We start from the raw sequence: 22,576 nt of genomic DNA, 5'->3' as shown, positions 1-22,576 counted from the left end.
TTTTAAAAGTACATGGTGTGCTGCTCCAGTTTTCAACAATTTTACTGACTTGTCCTGGAAATGTGTCAGGGTTCTGGTGCAATGTGTCTTGAAATCAGTGAATTACAGTGAGCTGGAGGCGAAGGAATGAACCATTCTTAACTACGTTAGATTGGACAGATTGAGTTGTCATCAAATTCTACTCCAGCCTTTTTTTGCAGGAGAACAGGAGGAATAAAACCTAGTTCAAAGTGGGCGACGTAGTTTTCTGGAATGGATTTCAGAGAAATGTAAATTACGCTGCAAACCATGTGTTGGAACCATATTGAAATGGTATCAGTGCCTTTTACTTGATTTTTGTCATCACAGCTCTGGTTTGCTTGAATTCATTTGATTCACACTTGAGTGGTGTTAACTATGGATTGCTGAAAGACACACTTAACATTGCAAATAAGGCTGTGGTGCGGTATACGTTTTCCCAGCTTATTAGTTTTTGGAACACAAAACTCAAGTGCCACGTTAACCATGCAAGCAGCCAACTTTATCGCTCATTGTATTGGAAATGTTGTATGAACTTAGAAACTAACCATTAATATAGAACTTGTGGCCTAAATAAATTTACCCTCAAACTGATTGTTGGTTCATTGTAACAATTTAAGAGCAAATCACGATGACACAGTGGTTAGCGCTACTGCCTCTCAGCACCAGGGATCTGGATTTGATTCCTGGCTTGAGTCACTGTCTGTGTGGAGTATGGCCTTTCTCCCCGTGTCTGCATGGGCTTCCTCCAGGTGCTCCAGTTTCCTCTCACAGTCTGATAGACGTATTGTTTACGTGCATTGGCCTTTCTAAATTCTCCCTCCATGTACCCAGACAGGTGCCAGATTGTGGCAACTAGGAGATTTTCACAGTAACTTCATTGCAGTGTTAATGTAAGTCAACTTGTGATGAATAAAACAAAAGCCTACTTGTGATTAAAAAAAAAGGACTAATGTTGAAGAATGAGACTGGATTACATTTGTGATTTCCTTAAAGAAATCATGAATATTTTAAAATTTGTGCATAGATTATGGAAGCATGTATAACATGGAATAAGTTGGAACTTACAAGGTATTCTCTGGATAATGTTGTATGTGTTGATTTCATCATGCTTGATTGCTGGTAGCTCTGCACAAAAGTCTTCCGGTGGAGCAAAGGGAAAAAAATGCTGTTTCTTTTAAAACTATATTAAATTTGCAATGTGTTAAACTTTCCATTGTGTTGTCACCCAATTTTATGATGCAAGTCAGACATTGGCAACCACAGAAGCAATACACTGCTAATGGAATGACAGTTTTCTTATCATTTCATAAGATGAATGGCTGCAGAGATCTACACTTACACTGCTGGAGGTTGTTCCTTGGAGCATGAGAAATGGCAGAGGCCTGCTTCTGGAATAATGAAAGCTGTCGCAGAAGTCTGTATCTTAATTGCCATTTTTCTTTGTGTCCTTCCAGTGCACTTTGACGACTGCAGTGGGAATGAAGGACTGGAGTTTGCAATTTCCAACCCAGACTTGCGGGTTGAAGCAGATGGTTCTGTATTTGCTGCAAAAGGTATGGAAGCCACCATGCCAGGATTCCTCATCCAAGCCACATCTGTTCATGCGCAAGACTCTGCCGAAGTTCAGATTGTGAGAGGAGGAGACAATCGTATCAGCGTTCTGAAGGTAATAACCGTAAGCCACGCAATAAACAAACTGACATGCATTTTTACACCTACTTTGCCCATTTCTAATTTTGAGTGAATGGAGTCAATTGCAATCATCTATTTATCTCATCTGTCCTTGTACACACTGATATTTAAACTTGTTTAAACTTTGTTGGTACAAAATGCATTAATATGGCACAATGCTTAATACTTCACGGCGTACAGAGCTTCATTATGGTACCATCCATCTTGTAAGAGTGATGAATACATTGCGGAGGGGAAAAAAAATGAACTGGCAACTCTCCTGGAAAGTTCCTGTTATCAGTCATTCTGTCCATGAGGATGTCAAATGGAGCTTTCTGCATGTGAGAGGAGCATGTTCTTAGGAGAAAGAAATCAGTCGTGAAGTCTCTCAGACTGATTGAACAGAAGCTGAGGCATAAACTTGTTAGATTGCTCGCTCACTCTTTTCGATGGGTTAATGGTCTGTCTGACATTAGAAAATCTAAAAGCTGGAAAGAAGAATAAGAACGAGTTCTACGGAAGTGCTTTTGCCTCGAGAGTTGCCGTTGCGAAACAACAGGCATTGGAGGACCAACAATTCTGGCAAACAGCAGTATAGCCAGATTGATGCCATTTTGCACCAAGTGTGATTTTCTGGCATGTTGCTGTGTTATTGTGTGGTCTCAAGGATGTAACTGTAACTTCATCCAGAAAATGCTTGAGTGTATAATAAATTTATTATATTATACCCAGGTCCCTGGCACAGTGGTTAGCGCTGCTGCCTCACAGCACTAAGGACCTGGGTGACTGCGTGGAGTTTGCACATTCTCCCTGTGTCTGCGTGGGTTTCCTCCGGGTGCTCCAATTTCCTCCCATACTCCAAAGATGTGCATGTTAGGTGGATTGGCCATGCTAAATTGCCCCTTAGTGTCCCAAGATGTGTAGGTTAGGGGGATTAGCAGAGTAAATATTTGGAGTTATGGGGAACAGATCTGGATGGAATTGGCCCTTAGTGTTGGGGGATTACATGGGGTTATAAGGATAGGGCCTGGCTGGGGCTGTTATTGGTGCAGTCTCGATGGACCGAAAGGCCTCTGCCCTGTAGGGATTCTATGCTAAAGTTTATTTATTAGTCACAAGTAAGGCTTACATTAACACTGCAATGAAGTTACTGTGAACTTCCCCTAGTCGTCACAGTCTGGCACCTGTTTGGGTCAATACACCCAACCAGCATGTCTTTCAGAATGTGAGAAGAAACCCACACAGACTTGGGAGAACATGCAAACTCCACACAGACAGTGCCCCAACACAGGAATTGAACCTGTGTCTCTGGCGCTGTGAAGCAGCAGTGCTGACCACTGTGCTACCGTGCCAGTAAAGGATGTGACAGGGCACTTCAGAAATATCAACAGTGCTAGACAAAGTCAACGCAGGTATGTGAAAGGAAAATCATGTTTGGCAAATCTGCTAGAGTGTTTTGAGGGTGTACCTAGCAGAACAGCTAAGGGTGAACCAGTGGATGTGGTCTATTTGGATTTTCAGAAAGTTTTTCACTAAACTCGCACAGAAGAGGTTAATGTGCAAAATTAAAGCAAATGAGATTTGGGATAATATATTGGCATGGATTCAGAATTGGTTAACAGACAGGAATAAATAGGTCCATAAGACTAAATCATGATGATCATTTGGACACCCAGTGCAAGCATGATGGGCCAAATGGCCTCCTTTGGTGCCATAATAATTCCGTGCTTCTGAGATATGATAAAATGTGAAAATGAAATGGAGTGTGAATTTTTCATGAGCTGATCCCAGGATTTAGTTGACTCGTTAGGCGTAACCCTAAATGAGCAATAGAACTCTTAAAGAAGCATTGGCTTTTTTAAAATTTGATTTTGTGGTCTGTCTTAATGCAAGCTTCTGTTATTAGAAGTATAGTACAGAGCTTGAGTATTGTTGAAGAGAGAGACATATTATTGAAGTTTTGTGTTGTTCACATTTCAGGGCCGATACGAAAATGCCAAATTTCAAAGAAATCAACAGTTATTACAGCATGAGAAAAGGGTGTTGATTGGTTAGCAAATTGACTCTGATGGGTGAAGGTGTTGCCATGGAGAACGTGCCAGGGAACTGTTGTCCCTCAGGCCTTTGTTTAATTTTCAAAAAATGCAATCCCTGGATGTGTTCCTCTTGCCTGCAGATGACCTGCCCCTGAAAATGAATATATGTAGCTTCTAGTAAGTGTAGACGAGCCACATTGCAGCAAAACTGATAATCTAAATCAGTTGTTAGTATAATTCTAAGCATACTCAGGATTGTTAAGCTAATGGTCTCCAATCACAGATCACTTCTAATATTAGATATTATGCTCTAAACACCCTCTAGTCGGTATTCAGTTTTATCTTTGAAATGAAAATGTCTACCAGTCCTCCATTCCTTGATGTGTTTGTTGAGAAATTCACAATTGGATTATTTTACTGTCTACCACAAACCGACCTCATTGGTTAATATGGGCAGCACAGTCGCACAATGGTTAGCATTGATGCCTCACAGCGCCATGAGTTCTATTCTAGCTTTGGGTCACTGTCTCCGTAAAGGTTGCATGTTGTCCCCGTGTCTTCCTCTGAGTGCTCCGGTTTCCTCCCACAGTCCAAAGATGTGCAGGTTGGTTGGAGTGGCCAAGCTAATTTGCTCCTTACTATCCGAAGATGTGTAGGCTAGGAGGATTAGCGGAGTAAATACATGGGGTTACAGGGATAGAGGGCCTGGGTAAGATACTCTGTCAGAGAGTCAGTGCAGACTTGATGGACTGAATGACCTCCTTCGGCACGATAGGGATTTTATGACTCTGACTGTTGATTAATATGTTTTGATTCCTACAGTTTCACATGCTATATAAGATTTACCTTATCATGAGTCTTATACATAAGACCTGAGCCATTTGCTCATTGTCCAAGCTTGACATTGAAATAGAACACATTCAAGCTATCTTGCAGAATAATAGCTACCTTGTTCAGATCATTGCTGGCTGTATGTTACACATACTCATGAATTGGCCTAAGGCCACCATTTTCGTATCTGTAACGTGCCCATCTACCTCCAATTATCCTGGAAGTGTAAGATATCTCAGGAGTTTGAGCAACTGTGAAGCTAGCTGTTTCATACTGCCATTATGCAGTAGCAACTTGAGTGGTATTTTCCACTAACAGGATGTTGCTGTCAAACCAACTACACAAATAAGCAGTGTGGTATGTGAATTTCAATGCTGGTGTGATGTCAGGTATGTAGGCCATATGTCTCAATGACTGATGGATTCTATCAAACAGTGCGTTCCTTTGGCTATTTGCAAAATATTGGATACTTATGATATACTCAACCAGCCTGTTCTTGAAAAGCTCAGAACTTGATATGTGACGTAGATGTGATTCTGCAACTGGACAGCTGAATTTACACTAACAGCCAATCTAACATTATCACGTGTTGGCACTTTGGCTTGCTTATGCTCACGCAAAACTAAATATATTCATTCGCAGTGTCCTCTGCAGACAAACGGAATATATCCAGACATTGTGCTTTTATGGAATTAAACAAAAGCCTCAGAGTCAATAGTTCCCTGGTGTTCTTATAGCGATGTCTGTCTCAGTCAATTGGAATTGACTTGCCAAACAACCAGCACCCTGTTTTCATGCAGTATAAATTGATGTACCCTTTGAAGTTTGACATTCTTGCATCTGTCCTGATGAGTGCAAGTAAGAAGCTTCAACGGCATGTCTCTTTTTTTTCTGTTGTTGATGACTCGTAGTATTTTTCTGAAATATTGCTAATATATTTCAGAGAAATTAATTCCATCCTGGCACAGTAGTTAGCACTACTGCCCTACAGCTCCAGGGACCTGGGTCCGATTCTAGCCTTGGGTAACTGTTTGTGTGAAGTATGCATGCTGTCCCTGTGTCTGCGTGGTTTTCCTCCAGGCACTCTGGTTTCCTCCCACAGTTCACAGATGTGCAGTTCAGGTGAATTGTCCGCCAGATGTGTAGATTGGTAAATGTTTGGGATTACAGGGATAGGGTAGGGGAAAGGGCCTGGGAATCATACTCTCTCAGAGAATCGATGCAGACTCAATGGGCCAACTGTCCTTTTCTGCACTGTGGGGATTCTATTCTGTATGTTTCTATGGGGGTAAAAGTGAGTTCTGTCGGAGGTTAAAATTCAAAAGGTTTGAAGCCAGAAACCAAACTGCCCAAGTCCCTCCTCCCCCCATCCACTCTGCTCCCTCCCTCCCTCCCTCCCTCCCTCCCTCCGTCCACCCCTGGCCCACTGACCCCAATTCCCATTTTAACGGAGGCAGAATATGAGGAGGTGACTGATTCACTTGTGTGGTTTGATCATCCAAATGTTATCATCAACCTGCTTGCCTTCATTTTACCTGTTTTTCATTTTTAATTCATTCTTTCTCATGTCATTTGTATTACCTGAGCCTTGGGAAACCCAGAAGGTGAGAAGGTCTGAATGCTGGAGATAAGTGTATTTACAGCACTACAAAATGGGCCTGTTTATGGGGTGTTCCCTTCGGGCCCGACAAGTTACCTGGCAAAGCGACCCACCACCCGCAAACTCACAATCTATCTTCCACCCCAACTCTCCCCATCTTTCTCTTGCAGTCCAAAAGAGGTGCTGGTTAGGTGCATTGGGCCATGTCAAATTCTCCCTCAATGTACCTGAACAGGCACCGGAGTGAGGCAACTCTGGGATTTTCACAGTGACTTCATTGCAGGGTTAATGTAAGCCGACTGTGACACTAATAAATTAACTTTAAACATTGAAATGTTACCCTCCCCGCTGCCACCATTAGATGCTCACAATTCGGACCAACCCCTCCCCCCATCCCACCCCTCTAACATCACCTCCCCCCCTCTAGAACCAGCTGCTGTTCTCTGCTATGGCCATGTGCTGCAGGCTTCATGCATAACAAACTTGTAGCCTGTCAACCAGGTTGGCTCTATGCCAAAAACAGGCAAGGGGGTGGGAAAAAAATTTCAAAGCAGCACTTTAATTTTAACAATGCGCCCACTGACATGTTTGCCATGAGGGTTGTGTCTGCCTAGCAGCAGGTGGTTTTTGGGGTAACATTCATGCTGGAAGCTGAACAATGCAACAGAGTGAGGTTCAAGATCTAGAATCCTGTCATTCCCAAGGAACTCCTCAAAGAAACACTTTGCCACTTCTGAGCTTCTTTCAGTTTTTTAGAGAGGAGAAAATTCTCTCTTCATTGCAGTGGATTCATTTGCATTTGGTTAACAGCTGTTTAATATGTTAACTGAAAGCTCCCACTGTGTTTTAAGTATACGAAAAGCAACTCTTGCTTTTATTTCCTTATGGAAATCATGTTGTACAAATGATAAGTACATCACCAACGCAGCGAAATTATTCAAGCTTCCGCTGAAGCTAAATAAAAATGTCTAACGCTGAACTTGGAGGCACTGACAGGGAGGCAATGGCCCAGTAGTATTATCGCAAGACTATTAATCCAGAAACTCAGCTGTTCCAGGGGCCCGGGTTCGAATCCCACCACAGCAGATGGTGGAACTTGAATTCAATAAAAGAAAATATTTGGAATTAAGAAGCTACTGATGACCATGGAACAATTTTCAAGTGTCGGAAAAGCCCATCTGGTTCACTACTGTCCTTTAGGGAAGGAAGTCTGCCATCCTTACCTGGTCTGGCCTACATGTGACTCTAGAGCCACAGCAATGTGGTTGATTATCAACTGCCCTCCAAGAGCAACTAGGGGTGGGAAAAAACGTTGGCCAACCAATGACGCCTATGTCCCACAAGTCAATTTAAAAAAAGTATGACTCAGTAAGACGAGACTGCTGTATTCTTTCTGTTCCTCCATACATTTTCAGTTTAATAAATGCTGTCCCGATGAAAAGAACTGCAGGGCACACACTATACTACTAATACCACCCATTCCCACCCTGAGAACTCACCTCCTCGCCAGTCACCCCTCACCCTTCCTGCAACTTAACTACATGACGCAACCCCCCTGGGTAATAACAGACCATTGCTAATTCATTACAAAGCTGACATCAATAGAAGCATTTACAAAGCAGGACAGGCTGAACATGCAAAGTTGAAACAAAGACACACAAAGCTACCAGTTTGATGGGAACCGGGTGACTTACAACACACTGAATGCTGAATTCAAATGAATGATAGGGCTTTAGCTTAGAGGTGCTCCAGTTTCATTATTTCATTGCAAACATGATTGAAAGAAAAAGGGAGGTGCACTTTTGTACTGCCCTTTATCACCTCAGGACATCCCAGCCACCACACTTCACAACCCGCGTAGCACTTTTGATCTTGTCATTGTTGTAATGTCAGAAAAGCCGACATATAAGATCAAGGATAGCCCATAGGAGAATTGACAGCTGGACTTTCCATTATGTCACTAACTGTACTAGCAATGTCTGAAGTACTTAGCTGGCCATAACCGAGGACAACTCCTGCTGTCGGCTCCACAGAGTTCAGTGTGTATTGTAGGTCACCGCGATATCTTCATGAGAACTTGTAACTAACTGGCACTATGGGAAAAGTACTGCCAGTCAGGGTCACTATTTTTTTATTCAGTTGTGGAACATTGATGTCACTGGCTGGCCAGCATTTATTACCCATCTCTGGTTGTCTGAGGGAATTTGAGAGTCAACGACATTGCTGTGGCTCTGGAGTCACATGTAGGCTAGACCAGGTAAGGAGGGATCGGGTAAGGGAGGCAAATCTCAATCCCTAAAGGATTGAACCAGATAGGTTTTTCTGACATTCGACAATGTTTTCATGGCCATCAGTAGATTTTTAATTCTGGGTATTTTTTATTTGAAGTTCCCCCATCTGTCATGGCAGGGTTTGAACCCAAATCCCCAGAACATTAGCTGAGTGTCTGGATTAATAGTCCAGCCATGATATTGTTGGACCATTACCTCCACCGAAGGGGATTTAGATCCCTTGACATCCATGTTGCCAGCTACATTTGTTATTTGCTCCTGGGCTGTGTTGAGGCTATATTTATCTCCCATCCACGTTTGTCTTGGGAAGGAGTTGATGGGCCTTGTCTTTGAGCCAGTGCAGTCGTAATGACATTGCTCCCATAATGATATTTGCGAATATTAATCCAGAAATAAAGAAGGAACAATAACAAAATGTCTGCTATGTGAGTTGGAGGTGAACTCAGAGGCGATGATGACCTTACATCATTGTTGCTCTTGTCTTGGTGCTAGATAGGCCACAGAGGTGCAGTCACAGTAACATTCCTGAATTGCTGCAATACAGCCTTAAGAGTGTGCGTACTACAGTAGGTCACTGATTGAGGAGGTTGCCATTCAGTTGAATGATATGGATGTCAATCCAGTAACTTGCTCTGTTCTTGATAGTGTTGTTATTCATGTTTTGTGGCTTGACACATCCAGGAGGGTGCTGAGTATTTCATGGCCCTCCCAATATAAATCTTGCAGGTGGTGGGCAGGTTTTTAAGAGTTAGGATATGAGCTATTTGTCACAAGAGTATCTAGTCTTAGCTTCTTACTTGTAATCATAGTATTGATATGATTTAGTTGAGCTAAGCTTCTGGTCAATAATGACAGCTGAGATATTGACAGTGGGAAACTTGGTAATGGTGGTTTTGTTGAAGGTTGAGGAGAGTTTTTTTGAAGTAGTCATCATCTAGCATCTAAAAGCGAGGAAGAAACAATTCATAATATAGAGACTTACCCAGATTCAGGATGCTTAAATTGCTTCACAACTAGTGTCATTCTTTTGATGTTAAATCCCTACTGGAAATTTGATAGACAATTTGCAAATAACTATGCCACAAACCACAGTGAATTATTTGATGAGGTACACTTATAATGAGGACTAAATGTTGGCAAGAATATTGAAAGAACTCCTCTGCTCTTCTTCGAACAGCAGACAATGGGGTGGCATAGTGATTAAACTGCTGCCTCACAGCACCAGGGACACGGGTTCAATTCCTGGCCTAGCTCGCTGTCTGTGTGGAATTTGCATGTTATTTCTGTGTCTGTGTGGGTTTCCTCCGGGTGCTCCAGTTTCCTCTCATGATCCAAAGATGTTAGGTGGATTGATTATGCTAGATTGCCTCTTGGTGTCCGAGAAACTAGCTAGGGTAAATGCATGGGGTTTTGGAAATGGGGCCTGGGTAGGGTTGCGATGGTAGAATGGTTTTATCCTGCACCGTGGGATTCAAGACTCTTCCAATAGTGCGGGGGGATTCCCAACTCAGCATTTAGTTTTTGTAGTCAGAATGGTTTGCCAACCATGTTTGTCCTCAAATATTCTTTGGGAATATTGAAATACACACTGGCAACACATGGAGTTTCACTCAAGCCAAAAACACCATTTTTCTACCTCCCCACCTCTGCCCCTCCCCCCCGCTTCTTGAAGATTTTCAATGGCATTTAAATTATGTGCAGCACGCAGCTCTACAAATGGCTTTTCTAGATTGAATAATCTGGAATTTCATCCACAAGGTGAAACGTGGGAGTTGGGAAAATTCCCAATCCAGTCCTTTGGCTTGTGGAGAGGTAGGCTGTACAAAAGTTCTGCCTCACTGAAACGGGACTTTGTATTCTTTAATATAAGTGTGACTAACACCTTCCAGCCCTCATACTTCATGTCCCTTCCTCACACTTTCCAAACACTCCCCCATGCCCATCCATGCCACTTTCTGTCCTCATGCCAAGTTTTGTCCTTCCACTAACCCTCATGTCATCACATCCCTGCCTCATGCTAAGTTTTACCCTCCTACTCACCCCCATGACACTTCATGCCCCCATACCAAACTCTGCCTTTCTACCTGTGCCATATGGACATGTGTAGAAGGGCAGAACTTGACATGGGGATATGAGGGGCCAGTGGGATAGGTGTGGGGCATGAGGAGGACATTTTGAACTTATAAGGCACAGTCTACGTGAGTGGATCTGACTCCTTTGACCCTGACCCTTTAAAATCCCAGTCTGACTCTATGAAAAATGTGGAGGAGTAGGGCATTTCCCTCTCCAGATGGCCGGGCCAGGAGTGCCAGATGTAGATTTTACTTTGAACCAGCCTACAGTCTTTAAAGGCACTCTCAAAAAAATCAGACAGACCGGGAATGGGATCTGGATTCCAGGAATGGAGACCAGCCCACCATTTTTAAAGGGCTCTTTAAATGGTTGGGGTGTGGAATGCACTGCCTGCTGTGATAGTGGAGTTGGACACTTCAGGAACTTTCAAGCGGTTATTGGATAGGCACATGGAGCACACCAGAATGATAGGGAGTGAGATAGCTTGACCTTGGGTTTGGACGTAGCTTGGCACAACATTGAGGGCCAAAGGGCCTGCACTGTGCTGTACTGTTCTATGTTCTATGTTCTTTAGTCATCTTGATTCAGTAAAATACTTGTCACTGTGTACTAATGCATGTGACAATAATATGTTAAATGAAATCCAGGCCAACATGGGAAAGGGTGCAAAATGAATGTCTAATTTGGTACATCCCAGCTAAAAATTAACTCGCATGTTCACTACTCAATGAATCACTTTCTTTGGCTGCACTGGGGACTTATTCTTTTGTTTATGCCAGCAGAAACGTTTAATCTTTTTTCATTCAGTTAAACCAAATATACCTTTGGGAGGTGTTTTTTTTTTTGCAGAAAAATTGACATTTAACTGGGGCTAGTGCAGGCTGTGTACAGGCACTGAGAGAGGTGCCAAACCACCTGGCCTTCTGCAGTGAGAGGCCACAGAGACATTCACTCCTGGGGACTAGCATTTCTAGATAGGCCCTGGAGGAACGCTCTTAAAAGAAGTCTCACAACACCAGGTTAAAGTCCAACGGCTTTATTTGGTAGCACAAGCTTTCAGAGTGCTGCTCCTTCAGGTGAGTAGAGTTAGGTTCACCACAGGGGACACACAGGCACAGGCTCAATTTACAAGCTAATGGTTGGAATGCGAGTCTTGACAGACAATCAGGTCTTTACAGGTACAGATAATACGAGTGGAGAGAGGCTTAAGACAATTTATACCTCTTTAACCTGTGCTTAACCCTCTCTCCACTCGTATTATCTGTACCTGTAAAGACCTGATTACCTGTTAAGACTTGCTTTGCAACCATTACCATGTAAATGGAGCCTATGCCTTCATGCCCCCTGTTTGTGAACCCAACTCTTCACTCACCTAATGAAGGAGCAGCGCTCTGAAAGTTTGTGCTACCAAATAAATCCGTTGGACCTTAACCTGGTGTTGTGAGGCTTCTTACTGTGCCTGCTCCAGTCCAAAGGTGGCATCTCCACATCAGGTTAAAGTCCAACAGGTTTATTTGGAATCACAAGCTTTCGGAGTGCTGCTTCTGCTTCAGGTGAGTAATCACACTCCTCTGATGGAGGAGCAGTGCTCCAAAAGCTCACGATTCCAAAGAAACCTGGTATTGTGAGACTTCTTACTGTGCCCACCCTAGTCCAACACTGGCATCTCCACATCACTCTTAACAGAGTGTGGGGAAAATGACACCAGTGTTTCTGAGTCTCTTGGAATTTAATGCTCTAATCTGGGACTAGGCTTGTTTTCCTTTATATCCCTATCAAACCTAGACTCAAGTGCAACTTGTCGAAGGAGAATTCATTCACAGTAATTCTCTGTATTAAAAAAAAAAGTTTGGATTTAATACAGAAGAGCAGCTGTTAAATTTGTTTAATTGACAGTTGTTGTCCAATGTTGACTGATGACATTTACAAATGAAATATAGTTTGCTTTTTGTCACCTTCTATCATGGGTTACCTAGACTTTATTAAGTGAGTGAGATAAATATGAGAGTTAAGGTTTTGCTGAGGGATGCCTGACTTAATTGTCATTCGGTTGGCTCCCAGGGAAAACAGTTGAGACTACAGGAAAAAATTAAAAGCATCTCAAGAGAGAATATAAATGAGAGCCTAATGATTATTTGATTAAAAATTAATTCTAAGATAATGTAGTGTTAAAATAATCTACCCTTCACTCAAATACTGAGCTGCTAATACAGGGAAAGCTACTGGGACCAGCAAGGGACAGGGCTCAGCATCCATTAAACAGGTCTCTTGTCTCGTCTAATATGGTGGTTTAAGAAACAATCTCTTTTGTCAGCATTTTCTCTCCCCTGTTAATTAACAGGTCATTCTGCCAACCATCATAACATTAAAAAACATGGCTTACTCCAATTTCAGTCGGATATTTAAACATGTAATAACATACTGTATCCCAGTAAACCATTAATAGAATGCCCCGAGTCGAATAACCTTTTCAATTGAAGCTTCAATTAAATATTAGGAAGAAAGCTGTTGTCTTTGGTCTGCCGCACAAATTCTGTTCTTCATTCCAACCCTCTCCCTGCCACCATACTGGCTACTTTGGCATCCTGTTTGACCCTGAGCTATGTTCTGACCCCCATCACCAAGATTGTGTATGCCACCTTGATAATTCAGCCCTGCCTCAGCTCATCTGCTACTGAAACCTTTAGCCACTCATTTGTTACTTCTGGGCTGGACTTTTGAGTTATTTTCCTGGCTGGCCTCTCACTGTGCATCCTTCATAAGCTTGCACTGATCAACTCTGCTGCCCTAACTCATACGAAGTTCCATTCAGTCATCACTGCTGTGCTCACTGGCTCTGTGCCTGTCCAACAATGTCTCTGTTTTAGAATTCTCAAGATGAAAGTAAACTACTGCGGATGCTGGAATCTGAAGCAAAAAAAAAGAAAATGCTGGAAAATCTCAATAGGTCAGACAACATCTGCGGAGAGAGAACAGAGCTAAAGGTTTGAGTCTGGATGACCATTCGAGTCAATTGTAGAACAATTCTCCGGCCATTCACAGTCTCCCCCTGCGACGCTGCATGAGAGGTTGGAGAATTTGGTGCTCAGCCAAATCTCCATTCTCTCTGCAGTGTGATGAGAGAACCCTCGGCATAAATGGCTGGATAATCCCACCCATTAGCTCTGTTCTCTCTCCACAGATGCTGTCAGACATGCTGAGATTTTCCAGCAGTTCCTGCTTTGGTTCAAAATTCTCAAACTTGTTTTCAAATCCCTCCATGACTTCACACCTTCCATCCTGCCACCCCCCCCTCTCCTCCCACCCACCACCCACCCCCACTCCTCATCTGTAATCTCCTCCAGCCTGTTAATCCTGTGAAATCCCTAAACTACTCTAATCCTGGCCTTTAACAAATTTTTCATTTTTAACAAGTATATATATTTTTTAACTCCATCCTTTAAGTTACAAAACCAATGCTCAGAATGGACTGGGCAAGCCTAAATCCATTCCTTGCTTGCTCTTAGAAAAAAATCCAATTGAATCCAATTCATGGAGAAGAGAGACAAACAAGATGCAAGCTGACAAGATGTGGCATTGCACCCCATCTTGGGCTTGGTCTTGGCCTCTCATTTTCATTGTTCCACCATTAATGATCTGTCCTTCAGATGAGGAATTCCCTTCTTAAACCATTTGACTTCTTTGCCTCTCACTTCCTCAAGATGCTCCTTAAAACCTCTTTGGCCTAAGTTCTGACCACCAGTCCTAACATCTTGCTATTTGACCCAGTGTAAAACGTCAAATAATAACACTATTGGAATGTGCCTCAGGACAGTTTACAACGTTAAAATTGTGACATAAACGCAAATTGTTGCAACCTGATACAAAAGGATACATCTTTACTGTGCTAATTATATTGATGGTGTGCCAAAGAATTAAAGTTATCTGAGCCAGTTGTTTATGATTGTTTCAAATAATGATTTCACGCTACATTGCATATTATATAAACTGCCAAAATTGTTACTCGAATGATCAATACAATTATAGTTGAAAAAAGTAGTTGTAAATGCAACATCATTTTTTTCTTTTTATTTTTTTGCATGGTAAGATGTCCTTTAATGCTTATCGTGTAAATGTTTAGATTTTCAGAAGGTATTTGATAAGTCGCCGTACAATAGATTGTTACACAGGATTGAGGTTTATGGGATTGGGAGTAATATAAGACCATGGATTTTAGATTGATTCGAGTACAATCAAAGAATCCCTACAGAGTAGAAGGAGGCCATTTGGCCCATCAAGCCTAACCGACTACAATTCCACCCATTCCCACAACTCCACACACTTACCCTGCTAGTCCCCCTTGACACTTGGGGCAATTGAGCCTGGCCAGTCAACCTAACCCGCACATCTTTGGAGTGTGGAAGAAACTGGAGCACCTGAAGGAAACCCACAGAGACGTGGGGAGAACGTGCAAACTCCACACAGACATTGACCCAAGGCCGGATTTGAACCCGGATCCCTGGCGCCGTGAGGCAGCAGTGCTAACCACTGTGCCACCGTGGAGACAAAACAAGAATAGGAATAAAAATGTTTTGGAATGTAGCTGGCCAAGTGCCACAAAGATTAGTTCCTGGCTCTCAGTTATATGCAGCCTGTACCAATGACTTAGATATGGGGACTGGGTGTGAAATATCCAGATTTGCTAGATACAAACCTAGGGAGAACAGTAAATTGTGTGGAGGATGCAAAGAGGCTGCAACAAATATAGGCAGGCTAAAATTTTAAAGTTTATTTTATTAGAATCACAAGTAGGCTTACATTAAAACTGCAAAGAAGTCACTCTTAAAATCTCCCAGTTGCTTGTTGGGGTACACTGAGGGAGAATTTAGCACGACCAATGCATCTAACCAGTACATCTTTTCGACTGTGCGAGGAAACCAGAGCACCCGGCAGAAACCCATGCAGACACAGAGAGAATGGGCAAACTCCGCACAGACAGTGACCCAAGTTGGGAATTGAACCCAGGTCCCTGCTGCTGTGAGGCAGCAGTGCTAACCACTGTGTCACCATGTGAAATTATTCACTTTGATAGGAAGGATGCAAAATCAGGATTTTTTTTTAGAAGGTGAGAGCCTAGTAAATATTGGGATTCAGAGGAATTTGGGTGTCCTTGCACATGAATCACAGAAAGTTAACATGCAAATCTATCAAGCATTTGGAGAGACAAATGGTAGGTCAGACTTTATTGGAAGGGGTTTGCGCTATAAGATCAATGAAGTACTCCTATAACTTTGTCAGAAGTGTGTAATGCAGTAGAGACACTGATACAAGTGAGGGTGCTTCGGAGTTGTAGTGTTGTGTGGGAGATGTGTCATCATTGTGAAGAATAGGGTAATTGGTGTGCAGAATGCAAATACAAGGGTTAGTTGTATGAGTGTTACTTTCAGTGCTGAGGGTCAGCAAGAAAGAAAAGAGAGACATTTTCATTGAGTTGCCTTGCATGGTCTGGTGAGGGTATGAGCTTGTGGCAGCATTGACGTAGAGTCCTGAGGGTGAGTGAATCTGGCAATCAGTGCTAGCTCTTCCTCCCTGGCAAGTGGCGTGATCAATGCTGGCATCTGTTTTGATGAAAGAGAGAGGCAGGAGTATAAAGTTCCTGTCTTATATCTCTTGGAGTTCTTCGAGGTTCATCGGAGAAGGCGGTTCTGCTTTTCCTGCTTGTTGCTCTGGTATGGTGGGCTAGAATCTAAATCGTCATGATGATGCCAAGCTGAATGAATGCCACAGATGAAAGATGTCGCATAGTGACTAGGTGGAAATCACCAGATAAAGTATTGTTTGGTTGCTTACCCTTGTGTTGGAGCGTATTCTGCGACTGCTGGGAGTGCTGCTGCCCAGAAATCTCTTTGGGATATGGGAAATTTCTACCCATGTGTTTCAGCAGAATTCAAAAGGGAATTGGCCATATGCATGTAAAGGAAGTATTTGCAGAGCTATAGACATTGAGCAGGGGGTAGTGTGATAAATTGGATAACTCTTTTAAGGAGCTGACACTCTTAGAAGTGGTCAAATAGCCTCCTCCTGTAAGATTCAATGGGGCAAATTTTCTCGTTCTGTCAGCTACGGGAATTAGAGCGGATGAGGGGCGGACCATGGAGAGGTCAATTGACCTCGGGCGGGATTTTCCTTTTTAGGGGTGAATGCAGCTGGAAAATTCCCATCCTATGAGTTACCCTTAGGACAGAAGGTCACATCCAGCTGCTTCTTTTTGAAGCAGAAATGGTGTAACAATGTTGTCATTGACACTGAGGATTTCAGGGCCTATGAATTTAATGTTAGAAATAGATGATAATCGCCTAAGGTACAGATGGCTACATTAGCTGCTCGTACTACACGTGCTCAGTTGTATGCATGGTGGCCATCTTTATAGGGGGCAGCATGTAGAAGGGCACATGTGTGGTCATTCACTAGCCTTGGAATTGCAAATATTGCAGCACCAGCAGCACCCAGTTAATACTCATAACAACGTCCTCCATCCACAGCTCACCCTAAATGTCACAGGTCGGGATGAGAAGGCAAGTGCCTCTTGGGGTCCACACTGTCTGCCCATCCTCACCTCCAACCACCCCCTCACCCCCCCATTAAAATTACACCTTACGGTGGTGTAATTTTGGAAATGGCTTAAAAGATGATTAAAAGAAATGGCTAGGGACAGAGAGAGAAAGCAGGAGAGGCAGAGGCAGAGAAATGGCCACAGTCCGAATGCCTGCCTGCCATGGGGCTCAGAAAACATGGAATTGCATGAAATTTCAGACTAGCCGTTTAATTAGTTCAAAGGAATGGTCCACTGGTTGTATTTTTTTAAATGCGTTAAGGCTTTACTTTTGGGATATATGGGCAATGAAATAAGATCATTAAAAATTTGAAGACTGCCGAAAGGAAGCTGTCACCATTTATGAGGATGGATTTGTGTCTCCTGCATATGAAGTCCTTGGACTCTGCATGTGCGCAGACAGGTATCGGCAGCCATCTTGCACGGCCGTCTTGCATTGGAAGGAGATGCAATGGGTATAATTAGAAAAGACTCTGATGAGAAGTAGGTGATTCATGCTTTGGATTTGCAGCCTGCTATGCCAGGATCTGCACTGTCAGTTCTGATAAACAAGGGAATTAAGGGTTATGGGGAGAAAGCGGGAAGGTAGAGCTGATCCACTTCAGATCAGCCATGATCTTATTGAATGGCGGGGCAGGCTCGAAAGGCTAGATGGCCTACTCCTGCTCCTATTTCTTATGTTCTTATGTTTTACTCCCAGACAGCAAGTTGAGAACATGCTCCTAATTTTATACCCTTGTTGTTTCCCTTGTGTTTTCTGCCATGATTACCTAGATCACAAAAGCACTGTTTGTACTCTGATTTTCAGGAAAGTTAACTTGCTCGAGACTGTCCAAACAAATTTAATGTTGGGCATTTAACAGGATGCGAAATCTGTCGTGTTTATCCTTTGTCGAGAGCGAAATGCAAAGTTAAAACCTCAATGCTTTAAGACATTACTATTTGTCAAGGCTCAGAAGGAGCATTTTTAATTTACTATCAGTGTCACATTAGTCCTACTAGATTGCATTGTCTCAAATACGCTTGCTGTTATTAAAGTAATAAAGCTAGGCTTTGAGGCAGATTAAAGTTGCCTGATTTCTTAATAATCATTCACTATGGGGACTGCAACTTTATTTTGAAAGAGAAAGTTATTTAATTTATCCAGCAGTGCACTGCTTGATCTCGGGCCTACTGAGATTTTAAGAATATGAGTTATATTGTAAGACTCGAAAGCCTGGGCGCATTTTATAAAAATGTCATTCCTCCACCCCCTCCCCCCTCTCATGCTGCAAAGGATCTGCACAGTTTGGATTCACAGATGTTTGAGGTAGCACAGTAGTTGGCTGGCTTCAATTTCCATGGTGACAACCAAGTACATCAGGGTCATAAGTGACCTAATTAAAAATAAACAAAATTGTGGAAGAAGTGTGGACCAGTCAACACTGATTCCAATGCCTTTACAGTTTAGTTTAAAACATTACAATATCTTGTACATTTATTTATAACATTTCCCTGGGATCATAAAGTCTGAAGGAAAGAAAAGAATCCTTTCCTGGGTTTTGTGCACTCTTTGTTTGTTGTGGGGCGGAACTATTCTCTTTCTATCTAGGGAAGTGTGATGAAGATAAGTGCCGCAATTTTACTGTCTCGCCCGTCTGAGGCTCATAAGATTCCACCCACGACCAACGGAACATGCCATTCTGCGAGCATCTCCCGCCCCGATTCTGGGACAGGTGAGGCGGTAAAATTCCAGACAAGGTGTTTAAACAGAATGAATAAAACTCCAAGAACATGTGCATCAATTTGATCGACATTTGTGATTTGTAAATGCAACTTTTGCCCCTATTACTGATGTTAATTTGAACAATAGTTTGTGTATTTATCTCGTGCAAGCTTTATTTCCCCTCCCTGTTCTGATCCCTCTGCATCTTTCACCACCAGAGGACCAGAGTGAGGGGGATAGGGTTAAGTTGCCTCATGGCCACTATGAATATGTTGTGTTTTGGTTGCTATGAGGTACACCATACTGGCTGAGCAATGATGCTCATGCCAATCATTTTCCTTGACCTGTAAGACATTTCTAGATGTTCAGCATTGGATGATCAAGATGGTGCCAGAGCAAAGTGACTTCTTGCAAGTTATCCCCAGCATACCCTTTAATACCAACTTTTACTCTCGTTCTATACTCTTTTAAACTCAACACTATATTCTGGACCTTCTATTTTCCTTCTCCCCCATGTACTGTATGAATGGTATGTTTTGTCTGTACAGCACTCGAGAAACAATACTTTTCACTCTATTCCAATACATGTGACAATAATAAATCAATTCAATTTAATGATCAAGAATTTGCCGGGTTTTGTGGGGGGGGGGCCACGGTGATGGGGAAATAGGTTGGGGTCATGGGTGATAATCAATTTCCTGCCATTTCATAGCCTGCACCAACATATCACCAAGTGTCTAAGTTTAATCTGCTGACTTATTTGCCATACAAATGGTGAACCAGGTGATGAGGTTGCCACCAATTCTCCATAGTGGCCAAATTCAGCCAGCATTAGGACCTTGGGGTGCACCGTATTAGTTTTAACGTGAATAACAGTAGGGGCCTACTGAAACTTGCTCAGCAGGGTGTCAGACGTTTCAATTAGACCCATCAACAATTATGATAAATGCGGTAGGTTGTTCCAAGGACTGATATGTGCAGATAGGATAATTAAGGGGCTTGATTTGCATGGATGGTCTCTGTGAGGGGTTGCCTTGTATTCCTAGGGTACAACAGTGTGATTGGGGTTGCAGCAAAACTGAAAGGAAGACAGTTTAATCATTTCAATAAAGCATAGAGCAGCATAAGAAATGGAAAAAAAAAAGAAAAACCAGATAAAATTAAGAACAGGAGATCAGTCAGCAAGCAATCTGTTATTTGGCAGTGGAGCTCAACATTCTAAGTACTCTTTGTAATTGTTCCTCTGTAGTGACTGTGTGGTCATTGCTTAATGGATTATTATTCCCACATTGTTTTTGACCCCTTCCTCGTGAGTTCACCATCATCCATTCAACCTGACCTCCATTCTGTTCCCCAGTGTGCAAGATCTTGCATTTGTCATATTGAATGTCATTGACCACAATCCTGCCGCCTGCAAATATTATTTAAATCCTCCTGTAGTTCCTTTGTCAGGCTGTGCTGTACAGCACCAGCCTGCTTTCTAATCTTCCTCATAGACAGCCAACTTACGTTGTCTGAATCCAGGCTATTTTTTTGTGCATCAGAAAGTATATGTCTCCAGCACTGACACCTGTAATGCTCCAATCTCTTCAGCCTTTCATGTGGAACTAAATTGAAGGCTTTCTGGACATGATGGTATATTGTGTGGGGAAAAAATGGGATCACATTGTACCTTTTAGATGTGAGACAACACATTTAACACAGGCCAATTTAGAGGAGCAATACTGCACATGAATATCATTGAAAGACGTATGCTTAGATTTTATGTTGGGCTTATTTTGCAGGAGAAGGCTTAAGACTTGCTTTACAGCCCCTATGACCAAGTTGGATTGTTTAGTGGTTGTTGTGGTCTGTGTAGTGCCTGTTACAAAATATATAGATTGTTTAAAAAGAAGGAACTAAAAAAAAAAATCATTCCTTGAGCCAAGAAGAACAGCATTTGTCATCAAATAACATAAATGAGTCCAATATTATGTTACCCATTTGAGGTGGCGGGGGGGAACATTGTTTGTACATCAGTGGTTGTGCGACTGGACAACAAGCCTTTCAATGTCCGCTTGGAAACTCACTCTTATGAGAAACCTGGAGATAGTCAGCATTTAGTTTTTCTCAAATCTATTTATTTACACTATTTATATCCAAGACCTCATGGTAAGATCATTGTTCTCTGAACACAGACTGTTCTGCATTTTTCTTCCTGAATAATCAAGGAAGTTGGTCTCCTAAAATCTGTCCCATCAGGAATTCTGTTGAACTATCATTACCAGGTTATCAAATAGCTTCATTTACGTTCAGGAATGAGAATGAACTATTTAACTGGTTCCTTTCATAGCTTAGACAGGTTGATTGGCATTTCATTAACAATTATCATGTCATTAAAAGGGTAATTACATTTTTTAATTATCAGGCATAACTCCTTGTGGCAGGTTTAATTGACAATTAATGTGCAAGATTTTTAAGGGAAGTCTAAGTCTATAAAATGGCCAACATCATTTTGGGTGTTTCTAAATAGGGCATGTATTACAAGAATAAAGTAATACATTTGCATCAGTCACAGGTCAAGCCACACGGTAAGTATTGTGTGCATTATTGGGCACACCATTCTAGAAAGGACATTTCCAACGCGATAGGGAAAGCTAAAGAAAATTCAGTTGATATTTTTGAAGCTATTGGTAAATTGAAGTGAGAAAAGCTGTTTCCTCTGATTAGAGAGTTAGTAAAAAGAATCTCTCTCTTAACCATCAAAAAGTGATAGGTAAGTTGAGGAAAGTTTCCCTGCATGAAGGGTCGCTTCTCAGCCTTTTGGCTAAGACCAAGTGTAGTATCGATAAGCTGTGCTTGGTTGGAGTCATTAGGTTACATTTCAGCTTCATTTGAAGCAATTTTTAAAAGCAGCATCTCGGCTTTTTGACTAAAATGCAAATGAGATCAAGACTTGGAGAAGCTACACCTACTCCAATCAGCTTGGACCATGTAGATCAAGCGCAAGATAGGAGGTGAGAGCCTTGTCTTGTCAGTGTGGATCGGAAATGTCTCAACTTGTTGAGACTCTGAATTGGACTTGATTTGATTGAATTGGAATAAAAAAAAGGGTGGGACTTTACAGCCCCTCCCATTCTTCTGTTTTGAATAATTCGCTGCATTTTCTGGCCCAGTTCTTTGCCACATCAGAGCCATAAAATTCTGTTGATTTAGCACAGAGTGCAGTTAAAGCAGAGATTATTGGATCTGATAAGGGAAAATTGGATCAATATTTGAATTAAGAGCAATGCACAGCATCATAGGGAGAGAATGAGACAGGCAAACTGGGTTCTGAACACCCTTGCAAATAGCTACCACATAATAAGAAACAGGCCAAATGATGTCCATCTGTGTTATAATTTCATGAGGCTCTATACTTAATCAACTCTGGCTATCATTCTTCTGGCAAACTTTCATCCGCACAAAGTCAATTGTCTTGCTCTTTTCTTGAAGAACTGGTTTCCTGCCATCCAACGGTTTTTATCTTAGTTACAGTATTTGCATTCAGTATGCTGTGAGACAAAAGGATTCTTTTAATTACCATTATTCAGGGTTTTTTTATACTTTGGACTCGAATGTCCTAATTTTCAGGTTGATTACATAATCTGCACCTACCTACAATATCCATCCCTCTCAAGCATTTTGACAATTTAGAACATGTCACCAGCCTCATTTTTGTCATCGTAAGCATATTTAGTTCTAAATATCTTCATAATTTGAAAGTTGGAAAGCCAG

The 22,576-nt window shown here is 42.1% G+C and overlaps 1 protein-coding gene across 1 annotated transcript in view; it reads left to right on the top strand.

Annotated features, from left to right (window-relative positions):
- The window catches only part of cdh13 (cadherin 13, H-cadherin (heart)), a 971,374-nt gene that overhangs the window by 305,852 nt on the left and 642,946 nt on the right, over positions 1-22,576 (top strand). Inside the window, exon 3 of the mRNA XM_080186753.1 lies at positions 1,476-1,687. Within this exon, the coding sequence (XP_080042879.1) occupies positions 1,476-1,687 (212 nt within the window). The remainder of the gene's footprint in view (positions 1-1,475; positions 1,688-22,576) is intronic.

This window comes from Carcharhinus amblyrhynchos, chromosome 4 (genome assembly GCF_965287045.1).
Source record: "Carcharhinus amblyrhynchos chromosome 4, sCarAmb.v2.hapA, whole genome shotgun sequence".
Lineage (NCBI taxonomy): Eukaryota > Metazoa > Chordata > Chondrichthyes > Carcharhiniformes > Carcharhinidae > Carcharhinus > Carcharhinus amblyrhynchos.
This window is presented reverse-complemented; position numbering and strand designations above follow the sequence as displayed.